General features: G+C 42.3%; 1 protein-coding gene and 1 long non-coding RNA gene across 4 annotated transcripts in view; one reads left to right on the top strand and one right to left on the bottom strand.

Annotated features, from left to right (window-relative positions):
• LOC124462128 overlaps window positions 1–13,843 on the top strand; it is a 36,513-nt gene that overhangs the window by 10,842 nt on the left and 11,828 nt on the right. The window lies entirely within an intron of this gene.
• On the bottom strand, window positions 1,786–6,906 carry LOC6648225 (serine/threonine-protein kinase MARK2). Its single transcript, XM_002069924.4, has 2 exons — window positions 6,751–6,906; window positions 1,786–4,929 (listed from the first exon to the last, which is right to left on the bottom strand). Exon 2 carries the CDS (start codon window positions 4,170–4,172, stop codon window positions 2,013–2,015), a length of 2,160 nt encoding a protein of 719 aa, XP_002069960.1. The 5' UTR covers window positions 4,173–4,929; window positions 6,751–6,906; the 3' UTR covers window positions 1,786–2,012.

Here is a 13,843-nt window from a genome sequence, read left to right on the forward strand (position 1 = left end):
AGGGGAAAAAAACAAGAAGCCATTAATTAAGGTTTGCTCATGGGTAAGAAAGAAATGGCAAATGGCCATATCAAACTAATTGGCAAAACGCGAAAAGAACAATGGGCAAATCTGTTTTTAAACGACCGCAACGAACTCAAAGAGCAAACCTCAAACTGTTTGAAAAATCCAAAGAAAAAGTTAAACACTCGACCCCACTTGTCAGAAGGTTTCAGTTTCTTTTCACATTCTTTCTTGGCTCACAAAATATTTAGCCAAAGCAAACAATGGCAAAACCGCTAAGAAAAAGGCATAAAAAAGGTAAACAGACCGACCAGACCAGAAGACCAGAAGACCAAACCTTTTGTTACTAGAAATTCAAAAACCATTCCCAGAAAACTTGTGCTATTGACATAATTGTGGGTGGCCTCTGCCGAGATCTCTCAACAGAGACCCCAAGTCACACTCAAGGCGTTGCCGGCATGACACTTCAGTTCAGTTCAGTTCAGTTCTGAAGACACAAAATCCACCCTCAATTAGTTGTCGAGAGCTCTGTTAAGACGTCGCCCACGCCTTTTGGATTACACTTACAATTTTATGGCCCATAATAGTATGTAATTCTCACCAAAACCCTCTCCCTTTCTTAAGCATACATATCTATTGTTTGTGCTTGTGTTTTTCTTCGACTTCTTTATTTGCCCAATTTTGGGTTTCATTTGCATTTACATGCTTGTTATGAGTTCTTTACCGCAAATTAGCTTTTTGTTTTCTTTAACTTGCATGACTTAGAGTGTGGGATATGTCTGATTGGGTGTACTTATTCTTATTGGCACTTCCTTTGGGGAAAAGTTTTCTTAGCATATTTTTGGGCTAATCGGGCATCTAATGGGAGTTTAAGTAACTGAAAAGGGGATATCCATTCGGTATTACCCACTTTTTCAATATTCTATCTTATCTTTTAACTGTTACTCTCTCCATCCCTAATTTATACAGACACACTTCAGTTTCTTTCAATCCTTGATAATGCTTAACTATAATCTAATCGATATCAACGTGCCTGTATTTATCTTGGGGCTTGTTTTTATTTGCTTACGATCTTTATCAGAGCCATCATATGATGCATGGGGTTACCGTTGTTCTATAGACAAACAATCGTTCAAATCACCTCTAGTCCCATGCAAATACAGCTCGAGCTACTTATTTTTCGAACGCTTTTGTTTGCATTTGGGTTTTTTTGTGTTTTTTTGTTTCTTTTTTTTTTGTCGTTGAACCAATCTTATCTAAGTCAATTGAAATGCATTTTCAGTGGAATAATTTATGTGCGACCTGTTACACTTACACTCCGAACCGAAACTCATTCCCCATTTCCGTGAGTTAACAAATTAAACGCTCTACTTCCGCTTCCAATGAGACCAATAAGTAAGTCCTTAACCACCCCTGACTTTACCCTCCGTTTTTGTGTGTGTGTGTGGATTTTCGTACAAGTTGGTTCCCACCATCGCGTCAGCGGTGCCCTTGTTGTTGTTGAATTTCCCCGGATATTGTTATATGGGAACACCTTTTTCCTTCCGTCATTCGACGCCTACGTCAACCACCCGGACACACAGGTTAAAGTTTCTTTTCCAGAAAGTGCAAAATGATTGCGGTTTCGTGTCTGCCTGTCTGCACAACACAACTAATCTAAACTTAATGCAAACCAAACACGCAAAGTGTCCACCTCGAGAATGATCATTTTAAAGAATATCATTTATATATATTTCCAATGCTGAGGTACATCAACCCCACACATCCAAAAACCAGAATCCATTTGATAAAGATCTGCTTTCATTTTAATATTTAATTTATGTGTAGTCTGCTTCATAAAATATACCAACTAAATGAACTAAATAGTAACTGCGTACACTACTATCACTTACAGTACTAAAAGATTTAACAATTTGATCCGTTCGATTATACTTTTTTCTTTTGTAGATTTTTCAGTTGTTTTTTTTTGTTTGTTATTGTAGATGTGTTGGCATTTACGTTTTTGTCGACTACTTTGTCAGATTCTTGCGCTGCTCGGAAGCATCCTTCTCATTCAAGTGAATAACACGTCGGCCAAAGCGCGCTGTCAGCTTTGAGAAGAATCCCACACGGGAGGCCGGTTTGGTGTCATCTGCAGAGAGTGGAGGCGTTTGATAGCCGTCTTCCTCGTTAGCATTACTTGCCGCTCGCCCATGTTTGCCACTGCGTCCTTGGCCAAAGTGAAATGTGGCCCTGGCCACATTGTTGCGTGTGAAGGGCTTGTCCGAAGACTTCTCCGCAGTTGGTGGACAAGTGGCAGGCACGGTTTCCACAGCGCTGCTTAAGTGGCTAAGACGATCCATGACACGGGCATCCATTGGCGACTTGGGTGGCGGTATAGATGTTGCAGCAGATGCCGTAGTGGTGTCGGCTCTCTCGTAAAGGGTTGTGGGTCGCCGTGAGGAACTCTGACTTGGATTCGTATATTGAAAGCGGGTTGGAGTATTGGCCATCTTTTGGGCCTGGGCCATCTGCCTTTGGGCACTCAAAAGCGTTGGCTTGACATCCATCACATTGCCTCCAGCCACCCGCTTGCTCTGTGGCGTCGATGGAGTACGCGAGGCGGAGGAGGAGGAGGCGGACGCAGCAGGTGTCGAAGTAACTGCCTTGCGGGCTGGTGTACGTCGAGTTGGCTTTGCAGGTGGTACTCCTGATATATTTGGTGAAGTCGTCGGCGTAGTTGAGGCATTGATCACACGGGAAGGAATGGAACGACTGGCATTGCTTGAAGGTGTACCTTTGTCGAGGGCTAATGTTTCTTGGGTCACACAAGGAAGTGTAGTCACTGAAGGATTTGAAGGTTCACTGCCACCCATTTCCAACTGTAGCTGGCATGAGCCACGCGGTTTTGGGGAGCCAAGTAACATGTAGGAGCAGTAGATATCGTCAAAAGCCTGGCCCTTAATAGAGTTTTCCACCTCTCGCCTTTTATAGCCCATCTGGAAAAGTTGCTCCATTCGGACAGGGTCTTGCAATTCCATGGGCTTTTCGCGGAATGGCCGTAAACGATCGACATCTTCGTGGCCCAAGTTAATCCACTTGTCGCTCATTACAGCATTGAGCGTTGTACGCTTTGAGGGATTCAGAACGAGAAACTTGCGCATCAAATTCTCACAATCCATAGATATATAGTAGGGAACTCGATATTTTCCACGCAGCACCCGTTCCCTTAACTCCTTTAAAGTAGCACCGTCAAAGGGCAACGAACCACTAACCAGAGTATAAAGGACGACACCGAGGGACCAGGCATCTACCTCAGGACCTGCATATTTTCTGCCCATAAATAGTTCCGGAGCTGCATAGGGGGGACTGCCACAAAATGTTTCCAACTGGGCATTAGGATCGAATGTGTTGCCAAAGCCGAAATCCGCTATCTTGATGTTCATATTCTGGTCAAGCAGTAGATTCTCGGCCTTTAAATCACGATGCACCACAAATTTGCTATGACAATATTGAATGGCAGACACCAATTGACGAAAGATTCCTCGTGCATCCCGCTCTCGCATACGTCCATGTTTCACCAAATGATCGAACAGCTCGCCACGACTAGCATATTCCATAACCAAATATAAGGTTCGCTCCGATTCGATAACTTGAAAGAGACGCACGATATTGGGATGATTGAGCAACTTCATGATCCGCACCTCTCTGTATAGCTTTTGGCGGGCACTAGTGTTTAATTGAGTCTTATCGATCACCTTGATGGCCACCTCTCGACCTGTGGGCATATGCAGTGCCAGTTTGACCTTTGCAAAATTACCCTTTCCCAGAGTTTTGATGATTTTGTATATGCCATTGCCGTTTCCATTGACATACGACTGAAACTTGAGCTCTGTTCCGTTCCCCATGCCGTCTCCAACATCCTGAGAGGCCGTTGGAATTCCCGTCGGTGGTGCTTTGGCCGCTCCACTGCTGGGGGTGGCCGGTTGTGCCTTTGCTCCCGTTGTGATGATGTTTGTCTTAGCCGCGTTTGCCTCTGCTTCCGCCTTGGGGGACTGTCCACCGCAGTTCTCTTTCTCGGAACTTTTGAAAGTTTTTGTTGTGGTTTTCTCGTCAGGTAGGTTTGTTTTTACTGCACTCTCTGTAGCCAAACTAAACTCTACAATGTCTAAATTATTACAAACCGACATTTTAAATACGGAGAATTTTGAACGTTCTAAAAAAATGAAAATTTTGAATACAACTGTGTGATAGTAGACTCAAAGCAACTGATGATAGAGCTTCAATGCCAGGTGTGTAGATTTAAGTATTTGTCTGTCTTGGGAGAGAGGGAGAGAGGGGGTGTTTTTTGAACGCATGCCGCGCACGCGCTTATATTGACTGCCTCGGCGCCCCTTTCCACAAAGTGGTTCCTCAAGGTGTATTCTGTTATTGGGATTCGTTTTGGGCGTCGTTTTGGCTTCAGCACATCTGCTCTATTTCCACACCACCGTAAGCTTTAAGATAAGAACCAACAGGCGAATAGGTTTCTAACCCTCATCTACCCTAACGCCGTAGCTGGCTCTCAACGCATGGCTGATAAGCAGTTCGTCCTCGTATCGTCTCGACGTCCTGGCAGGATCGCTGGCTTTGTCTCGCCCCTTTTAATCAGTCAGACGTGCATTTTGTATTGCCAACCGCATGAATTGGAATTTCTTTGGGTAGAGACATCAACAACCCCCTTAACAATTATATAGAGGGCTTAGTGCTTCATATGGCACGAGCGATCCTTCCAGTCTGTCTTTGCTGTTCCTGTTTGCTTTTGCCGATGACGTTGCCGATTTGATCGTGTGCCGTGTTGATTATTGAAGTTACATCCAGCTGGTTGAAGGAAATATGAACTCCCTTTGCCCTTGGCCGCTGTTGACAATTATTCTTCTTCCTGCTGCTGCTGTCAGCAGCTGCTGGCTGCAATGAAAGAAGGGAAAAAGAAATGTCATGATTACAGATTTAACTTGCAAGTCGGTTTATCGAAAGTATTGGAAATGCTCAGCGGAGACTGTCCTAATACCTGTTTGCTATCATGATCGTTTTCATTTTAATTCTTGTCGTTTCTGTGTTGCCCTTAAGAAGTAATTAGTTCTCTTAGATCACCTTCCTCTATGTTTCTCTTTCTCTCTGCTTCTCTTTTATTCTCTTTCGTTTGTTTTTGCCAGTTTGTTTTTTAATTTTCGCGATCTCCTGCTGCCTGCCTGCCTACCTACATGTAGTTTCACTCATATTCATCACTATAAACTACCCTAACATCTATGTACCTAACTATACAGGATAAAAAACAACAACATACCCACACTCACACAGGGAAAAGATACAAACATATACACTTAAGCAACGCAACAAAGGAAACTGGTCCTTAATCTGCCTTTTCTTTGGCAATCGCCCTGTTTTCATTCCTGTTGTATATATATTTTTTTTTTGGGCATTCGTGTAACAATTTCTCGTTTTCGTTTCGCTCTCTGCACATGTGTGTGTGTGTGTGTGTGTGTGTGTTTGTGTGAGCATGTCCTTGATCCTGCTTACTTGTTTTGTTGTTGTTGCCTTGCAACTTTTACTCGGCTTCCTCATCATCATCGTCATCCTTTTCATTCCACTCCATTCCATCATCCCTGGCCTGCCTTGCTGACTTGCCTGTTTTTCGGTCGAACGGTCTGTCTGTCCGTCTGTCGGTTGGTCTGCTTGCATGCAGAGGCATTGTCGTCTCCTTTTTCGTTTCCTTCTCCTATTCCTTTCTTTGCCTGCTTACGTATGTGTGTGTGTGTGTTTATGCGTGTGTATAAAATAATTCAATTGCAGCTGCTTCTTTTCTGGGTTTTTGTCTTGATGTTTTATTTTTGCCTGCAACATATGCACATTATTTATTCCCCCTCTCTCCCTTTGTCTTCTGCTTTGTTTTTGTTTCTTCTCTCTCTTTTTCTCTGCACAAATCTCACAGAATTTGCCATGGATCTATGATTTCTGGGAATTCTCGGCTTAGAATGTTTATCTCTAGATCTCTGGACAAGTTCAACGTACCCCACAAAGATCTCCCTTTGGTTTCCTCCACCCCCCGCCAATTTGTGCCTCTCTCTCACATACATTCTTGTAAACACATGCGGGGATCCCATGCTCCAAGTGTCGCCTTGGCCCTACTTACACAAACTGTTGATGGTCTACCTCTCTCATGATCTCTCTTTCTCTCTGTCTCTTTTTACTGTCTTGCATTCTCGTTTTTCTTGGCTACTTCTTTTGGTTCTTTCTTTCGTTCTATTTTGATTCTGGTTTTTATATAAGAGTGTACTTCTTTTTTTTCGTTGTTCTTTTGATTCTTTGGCTTCTGCTCTTCGCGATCGCCAATGAGTCATCGCTGTTGGTCTTCAGCTTGAGAAAAACATACGTTTTCTACTTTTCCATTTCGAGCACACACACACAGCACATACACACACAAACACTGAGAAACACACGCTTCATTAATTTCATAGATTTTTTTAATGTTCTTCTTTGGCTTAACTCTCCATTGGGACTCTTGTGTCAATGATCATTAATGAATTATAAACGCCTCTTTAATTGCCAGCAAAGAACGCCCATTTGCAAAGTGCTAGAGTAAGTAAAGATAAGACTTGTTGTGCCAGCAGAAAATGGTTTGGTGCGGGGGTCTAAACCTTCGACTCCTAAACTTATCTGCGTTGCGTCTCCGATTTCGAAACGAAAAATTCCACATTCCGCTAATTGCACAAAACAGATTTTACTTACGCATCGATCCCCCGGCAGTAATCAAAAACAAATTAGTGCTAATCTACACCGAAGAAGACCGAAAAAAAATCAAAATAACAAAGCACACAGAGCGTATGAAATGTATCTGCGCTGAGGAAAGCGAACTACAAGATACCAAGCGCGTCGTTGTACTGAACTCAACTTGACTCAATGGAGTAAGTGAGAGCGTCTTCGTCTTTCTCATAATAGCTTCTTATGCTCAGTGTGTTTCTTCCGTTTCTCTCACTCTCTGTCTCTCTCTCTATGCCTCTTACTGGCTCTTTGCCTGGTCATTTCGTCTCTTTATTGCTTCTATGCTTTCTTCACTCATTCGCTGGAATTATGCTGAAGGTCGTTTGGGTTTCCTTGAGTGTATTCTTCAGTTTACGGTGACGTCACAACTATGACGATGTCGTTGAGTAGGGGAAGTCACACAACAATGACCTCCCGAAACCAAGACTTCGGCTTGGCTTCGTTTTTTGGTTTCCTTGTCTTCGTGTCTCCATTACCGTCTCAGACGACTGACTTGGCTCTCTCTCTCTCTATCGTTGCGGCGAATTTAGCATTGTAGTGGCTGCTCATCCTAACAATCAAAAGACTTCTCCTCACTTTCCTTGTGGATGCGATGGTGTGGGTTTTCTTACAATTGTGGTGGTAGTTTTTCGCCTTGGCTATAGCCGACTCTTTCTAATTTCGAATGTGTATGAGCGAGTGTTTGTGTTGCGTGTGGGTGTGAGTTGAAGTTTTCTTATTCGTCGACGATGTCGTTGTATCTTATCTCTTGTCATCGCTCAATCAAGTTGTAGGTGTGTGCCAGTTGCCAGGTCTGACTGGACAATTATACTACATAGGGAGCGAGCGAACCAATAAGAACTTGCCACATTTTCTTAAAGGGAAGACAAAGAATGTCTCCCTGCAGTTTTTACTCTGAATGAGAAAAAAACATCCTTGATTAAAAATTGCTAGCAACGAAAGTTGGGACAAATAATAATAATAATAAAATGCATTTCCTTTTGTGCTGAAAAGAAGAATTACAATGACAAAGTAGGCGACAAGAGTTTTCGTAGGGTTGAATGGAGGAGTGGGAGGGAGGGAGGTAGGCACTGTCGGGGGTGGGACTGATGATGATGATTGTAATAACAGTTTTGTGATTTCTCCTCGATTTTGATTCCTTCTCCCTGCCTTGCTTCGGACTGGTCTGAGTCAACTTTGAGGCGCTTAATTAAAAAGCTTTTCTGGATTCCGCTTTTGCCTTTTGGCTTTGTGGTTTGAATGAAAATTACAGAAATTACTTTGAGATGCAAGTATTACTTGAAAAAGCAAACAAAAACAAACACACAAAAAAACAAAAAAGAAATTGAGCTTGACGCATTTGCATATAAGAAAAGGCACTGGGCTGGGGTTTTAGCCTAAGGAAAGTAGGCCAAAGTGACATGTTAATAATAAAGCGGGTAATTTGACATGCAGACAGAGTTTTAGCTGATAAATAGACATGCGGTTTAGGGCAAAGAAGTTGAAGCTAACTTAGATACAAATACATGCATCCACGTGGCAAACAATGAAAAACAGATGACGCCTTCGACAAACAAAATCACAGTTGGCCACAAACAGACACGCGCCGGCATCTAAGGACAAGTCGAAGTCAAAGACTGGCAATATTTGATCATTGATGACTAGGATACGGAAAGAAACAGATTGCACCACAGCTGACATTGGGCATATGCAGACAAAAGGCCAAAAGGTTAAAAGGGAACTGCATCCATACCCTATATAGGCAATGGCATTTCGGTTAGCCCAAAATTGTTGATTATACGATGGTTTACGGTTTAATAGTGGGTACTTTGATGTCGATGCCTGCTTGTGTGTGTAGTCGATAAAATTTTGATTTCTTTCCTTTTATTTTTTGGCAAACAAAGAGCAAATGCACACAGGATATGCGATACATCTACTTTTGCACATTGCCACCTCGATGAGTTATGGACTTCTTCTTGGATGCATCTTAAAAGAGACAGGGGCAGGTATGGAATGGGGTCGCAGAGTGCTCGGGCAATGCGGGTGCATATCGATTACGTATGATTTGCGTTTTTTTTTTTGTTTTCTTGTTGTCGGCATTGAGGTAAAGGTGCAAAATCGAGATGAACGTGCGGCAAATTGTTTGCGGCGACTTAAGATTTAATTGGATTTATGTTTCAATGCTGGCTGGAATTGATGCAGCATCTATCTGTATGTATCTGTATGTATATTTGTCACCGCCAGCTGCTGGCTAAATATACAAATTAACCCATTCAAACAATGGACACGACTGAAGGACAACTCCTTGAACGATTGTCGGAAAGGTGGCCCACCGAACAATGGCCAACCAAATGAGGGAAAATTTATATCAATAAAATCCACAAAAATATATTTTTCAGCTGCCAATCAACCCCCACACCCCTCAGCTCCACGAGAAAACTGCATATTTGGAAAAGGGGTTGGAAAAGTAAAAGTAAAATGATAAACTGCATATTTTCTCACAGTTTTTGGGATAACAATCATCAACAAAACAGAAGAAAAGTGTCCTCCTCACTTAAGCATTTTTGCTATTTGGTTAATCCTTTGCACTTGGTTTTTGCATTCCATATGTCATTCACTCGGTCAATTCATTCATTCATAGAGTCGCTGGTCCTAGTTGGCCTTCTTCTCTTGATCCTTTTCTACCTGAGTTGGTTTTTGTGTGAAAGAGTTTTCTTTTGTCTCCTCCTCGACCAACTTTCTTTTCTTTTCTGTTTTTTTTTTTTTGTTATAGTTTTGCATAGGGATAAACAATTTTTAACGCAATTTCGTTTTTCAGAAAAGAGGGCGGCGGATTTACATATTTTCTTTCATTGCAATTTTTCATTTTTCTTTGTTTATACTCAAGCAGGCCTGCAAATTCCATAGTATAGTCAATTGTAATAGGTTGGAGATATGTATGTATGAGGTATAGACTGTCTCTTTTTGCCTATGTAGCAAATACTTTCCAAATGACAAAATGACACTTTCCATCCTTCCTTCTCTCTTTCTCTCTCTCTCTGTCTCTGTCTGTCTGTCGGTCCCTTTTTCTCTGTCAGATTGGCATGATGTAGAGGATGATTATGTGAAACTAATCCTTGGTTGTCGTCAAAAACAAAATCCAGACCCGTGGAGGCGGCTTGTTCTAATTGCAAAGCGTCGGCATTCTCCTAAGCATTTGCCAACAAAATGCATTTTGGCATTCCAAATAATGCAAGTGCATGCCTCTCTCTGGGTGGGAGGGAGGAGTATGCAGTAGGTTAGATATTGCCATAGCTTATTAGCAAAGATTGTCTCTCTACAGAACAACAGCAACAACAGAAATTGATTACCAAATGTGCAGAGCTTTCGAGTGGTTTAGTGGCTGGCTTAAGGGAAGGGCTACAAGGAAAGGGGGGGCCCTAATAAGCACAAAAATCTACATAGAGCAGCAATTCCTTTTAATTGAAAATCTCTCTCTTTTTTTTGTGTTTTTTTGTGTTGTTGCTGCCTCATGTGAGTTGAGTTGCTTCCCATTTCTGATTTGGATTTGGTGCTTTTTTTTTTGTTTCGCAATTTCTTTACGGCTGCAGTTCGGTGCGTTTAGTTGCCTACGGAAGGCAAATGGGAGGGACGTGTGGGCGGAGGTGGGCTTAGCTTCCAAATGCATTCAATATTGCATTTTTCCTTTCTTTCCTTGTTTTGTTTTTTTTTTTTGTTTTTGCCTCGTTGCCAGGATAATAAGTACTTGGGGCAGAGGCCCACCGCTTGGCTTTAGCGACTTTTTGGACTGATTGACTTGCGAACAACCGGCCCACACACACGCCCCTTCCATCACAGTCCCGTCAAAGTTGATTGCAGCAAAGGACTAGAACCGAAAAAAAATTGCATTGGATGCATTTGCTTGGCAAACAAACCCAAAACCCAGTACTGAGTCTCATCCATAGGCCAGGCGCCAAAACAACAGCCAAACAGTCATGAAAAAAGTTTCGTTGCCGCATCTCCTGCCACCCCAATCCTCTGCCTCTGGTGTGTGTGTGTGTGTGTGTGCCTCCCTTTCTTCGCGATGCTTGCTGCATGTGCAATGCATATTAGCCGAGTCCTGTGCCATCCCATACGGCTTGCCCCCTGTATGCATTGTCCTTTTTGGCCGAGCTTCACTTGCTTCACTCACCCATCATTCTTCCACTCTCATTTTTTTCTCTGTTTATGCTGTTGTTGCTGCCTTTTGTTTGATTTGTAAAATTGCAATATGCTGGTTGTTGTCTGGTTGCCCAACTCAGTTACTTCCAGTCTTATTGCTATTCTTTATCCTGTTGAATTGCCTCTGTGGAGGAGTGGGGGGCTAGCATACGTAGCATGCATTACTCAAATGCATTTAAATTCCTCCAAGATCAAGGATAAGAAATAATAGCCGAAATAATTTCAATATAATTTACCAAAAATTAGATTAAATTATCATTTAATTCTCATTCGATATATTAAATATTTAATTTGGATTATTAAATATGTTTAAACACACTGAAATTAATTAAGCGTCGATATTTTGTTTTTTTTTTATCAAAATCTAAGATGAAGATAACATATAATAAATGTTGCCAATTGAAAATCGTTTAAAATTGAGTTTTGAGTTATTTTTTTTAGCACCCCATTTAATATTATTTTATACAATTTCAATATTATTGATCAACATCTGAAACTTTACTAATTATCACAATTCAAATGCAATGCAAATATTTGATGTATGGTCGACTTGGGGTTGCACCCAAGCAAGCAATTAATCTCGGTTCCACATCCACTGGACAGTTACCGACCGTGTGCTTCTCTCACTCCTTAGGAACCTTTTAATTCGAGTGCGTTTTTCATCAACGGCCGTTCACTCACTCTAATTTGGCTTGCTGGGCCCACTCAGATTTCCGTTTAGCTTAAAAGTCTTGAGGCTACGCCGGAGACCCTTCAATGACCAGCATCAGGCGACTGCGTCAAAATGCAATGCCTCGACGATGCTCACGACGACGACGATGACGACGACGACGACGTTGTTGATGTTGTGGAGAATGGAGCGAAAATCAAACAATCAAACAAAATAAAATCATAGCCTCCCCGCGACGAGACCCTCCTAGTACGAGCACATTCCCCCTTTTTTCTTTCTTTTTTTTTTTTGTGCGCGAGTTTTTGTTGCCTTTTGTTCTCCTGCTGCTGCTGCTGCTGCTGGTGCTGGTGCTCCTGGTGGCCGCTTTTGTGCGCACGCCCCCAAAGTCCAGTTTTTCAGTCATCAAGTTTTTGACTTCCCTCCCTGACTCCCGCTACCACCACGACTTCCGCTTGCCCATGCTTCTTTGCCATGTCTTCGCATCCGTTGCATTCACTTTGGATATATTTTTGTTTTTTTTTTTTGTATTCGTTCTTTTTTTTTTTGTATTTGTATTTTGTTGGCGTCCATCTTGTTCTGCTTCTTCGTCTGGCTGGGACTGCAGCAATGCCCTTCTACAGTCTCCAGTCTACATCCCCCTGCTGCTATTGCTGATGCTGCTGCTGCCTTTACCTCCATCTCTCTATATTTTATTTTTAATTAATTAATGCGAATGCAAAGTACATTTTCTACAAGTAAAACTTGTTTTGCAACTCGCAGGGCCAACCCTTTTTGGCTCAGCCTCAGCCTCACCCTTACCTGCTGCTGCTGCTGGCATAGCGCCCTCGAGTCAAGTAATTTTGTGCCTCCAAATATGCAACGAGTTGGTTGGGAGCCACGAGAAGCATCCACTAAAAGAAATGCAGTTAATTTACTCAGAAGTAGCAACGGATTGCAGCATGACGCACACGGGGAGGTGCGCGGATGATATGCGGCATGGGGCATAGATGGAGCAGGGGTAAGGATGTGGGAGGTGGTGGAGGTGATGGTGGTGGTGACTGAAGAAGCAGCCCGGTAGCAAGAAAATTGTTGCTGCAGAAAGTTGCCTCTGCAGTTTTCTTTTGTTTTTGTGTGCACGCCGTAATGTATGCAACATAATTTTTTTTTGCGCTCTTAGCTGCCGTTGGATGAATTTTTGTTAGTGCTCATAGAGAAAGAGAGAGAGCGATGAAGAGGGGGGGAAGGTGGAGTAGGGCCAGAGGCAAAGCCTGCTCCAAGAGGCACCTAGAGGTACATAGTTGGATATGTAGTCACCTCTTTTCAGGCATAACTTCGCATGTGTGTGTGTGTGCGTGTGTGTGTTTGTGCTTGGGAGTGTATTTCTGAGGTAGTTGCTGCAGTTGAAAACTTTGCTGCCCTCTCCATAAGCCCTTTGGGACTCTGCCAGCATTCGTTTTGCCGGCCTATGTATGCCTCTTCATTTTCTTTTTTTTTATTTTTTTTTTCATTTTGGTCTCTGCAAAATGTAGCAAAAGTTATTTCTTCACGGTTTTGCAATGCACTTAATGAAATATCTGCATACATGTGTGTGTGTGTGTGAGTGTGTGTCTATGGATAAAGTGCGAAAAGCAGCAGTTCCCAACTGCCTTGGTTACTGGCAGCAAAGTGGTTACTTAATAGGCATACTAAAAACATCTACGTTTGCATCTTTAGGCTTTAATATCATAGATGGGCAAGTTCAGGATATAAAAGGAAAGTCAAAAAAGAATGAACTTATTCCAGTTGATATATATTTTCACTATCCAAGCCAGGACACAGGTTCACCGACACGCAAAAGAACTTTTGCCAACGCGTCTTTCAATTGAGCGTGGGCTAAAACCTTTAACTCTCTATCTCCATATGTATGCAAATAAGTGTGTGTGTGTGCCCACAACTCTCTCTCTATGAGATGCACCTTGAGCAAAATATATGGATAGAAAGGAAACTCCGAGCAAAAGGGTGCTAGGTTGCAAGGATGCCACAGCGCAGCATTTTAATGATGCATGCAACAGTAAACTGCAATCAGATATGCGCACATCGTTAGTCTTCAGCATCAGCCGACATTTTGTTGATTATCTTAGAATGAAGAGACGCAAAAGTATAATGGCAAGAAAGATAAGTCATACGCCCTGTTGGCTTCTTTCCACATAGTAAAAGGAAAAATTTTATTTGCTCAGCAAATAAACTGCAGTC

The sequence above is a fragment of the Drosophila willistoni genome, chromosome 3R (assembly GCF_018902025.1).
Source record: "Drosophila willistoni isolate 14030-0811.24 chromosome 3R, UCI_dwil_1.1, whole genome shotgun sequence".
NCBI classification, from domain to species: Eukaryota; Metazoa; Arthropoda; class Insecta; order Diptera; family Drosophilidae; genus Drosophila; species Drosophila willistoni.

What these genes read in the sequence shown, in the direction of transcription:
- LOC6648225 (XM_002069924.4), bottom strand. Translation starts at nt 4,172, where the DNA reads ATGTCGGTTTGTAATAATTTAGACATTGTAGAGTTTAGTTTGGCTACA.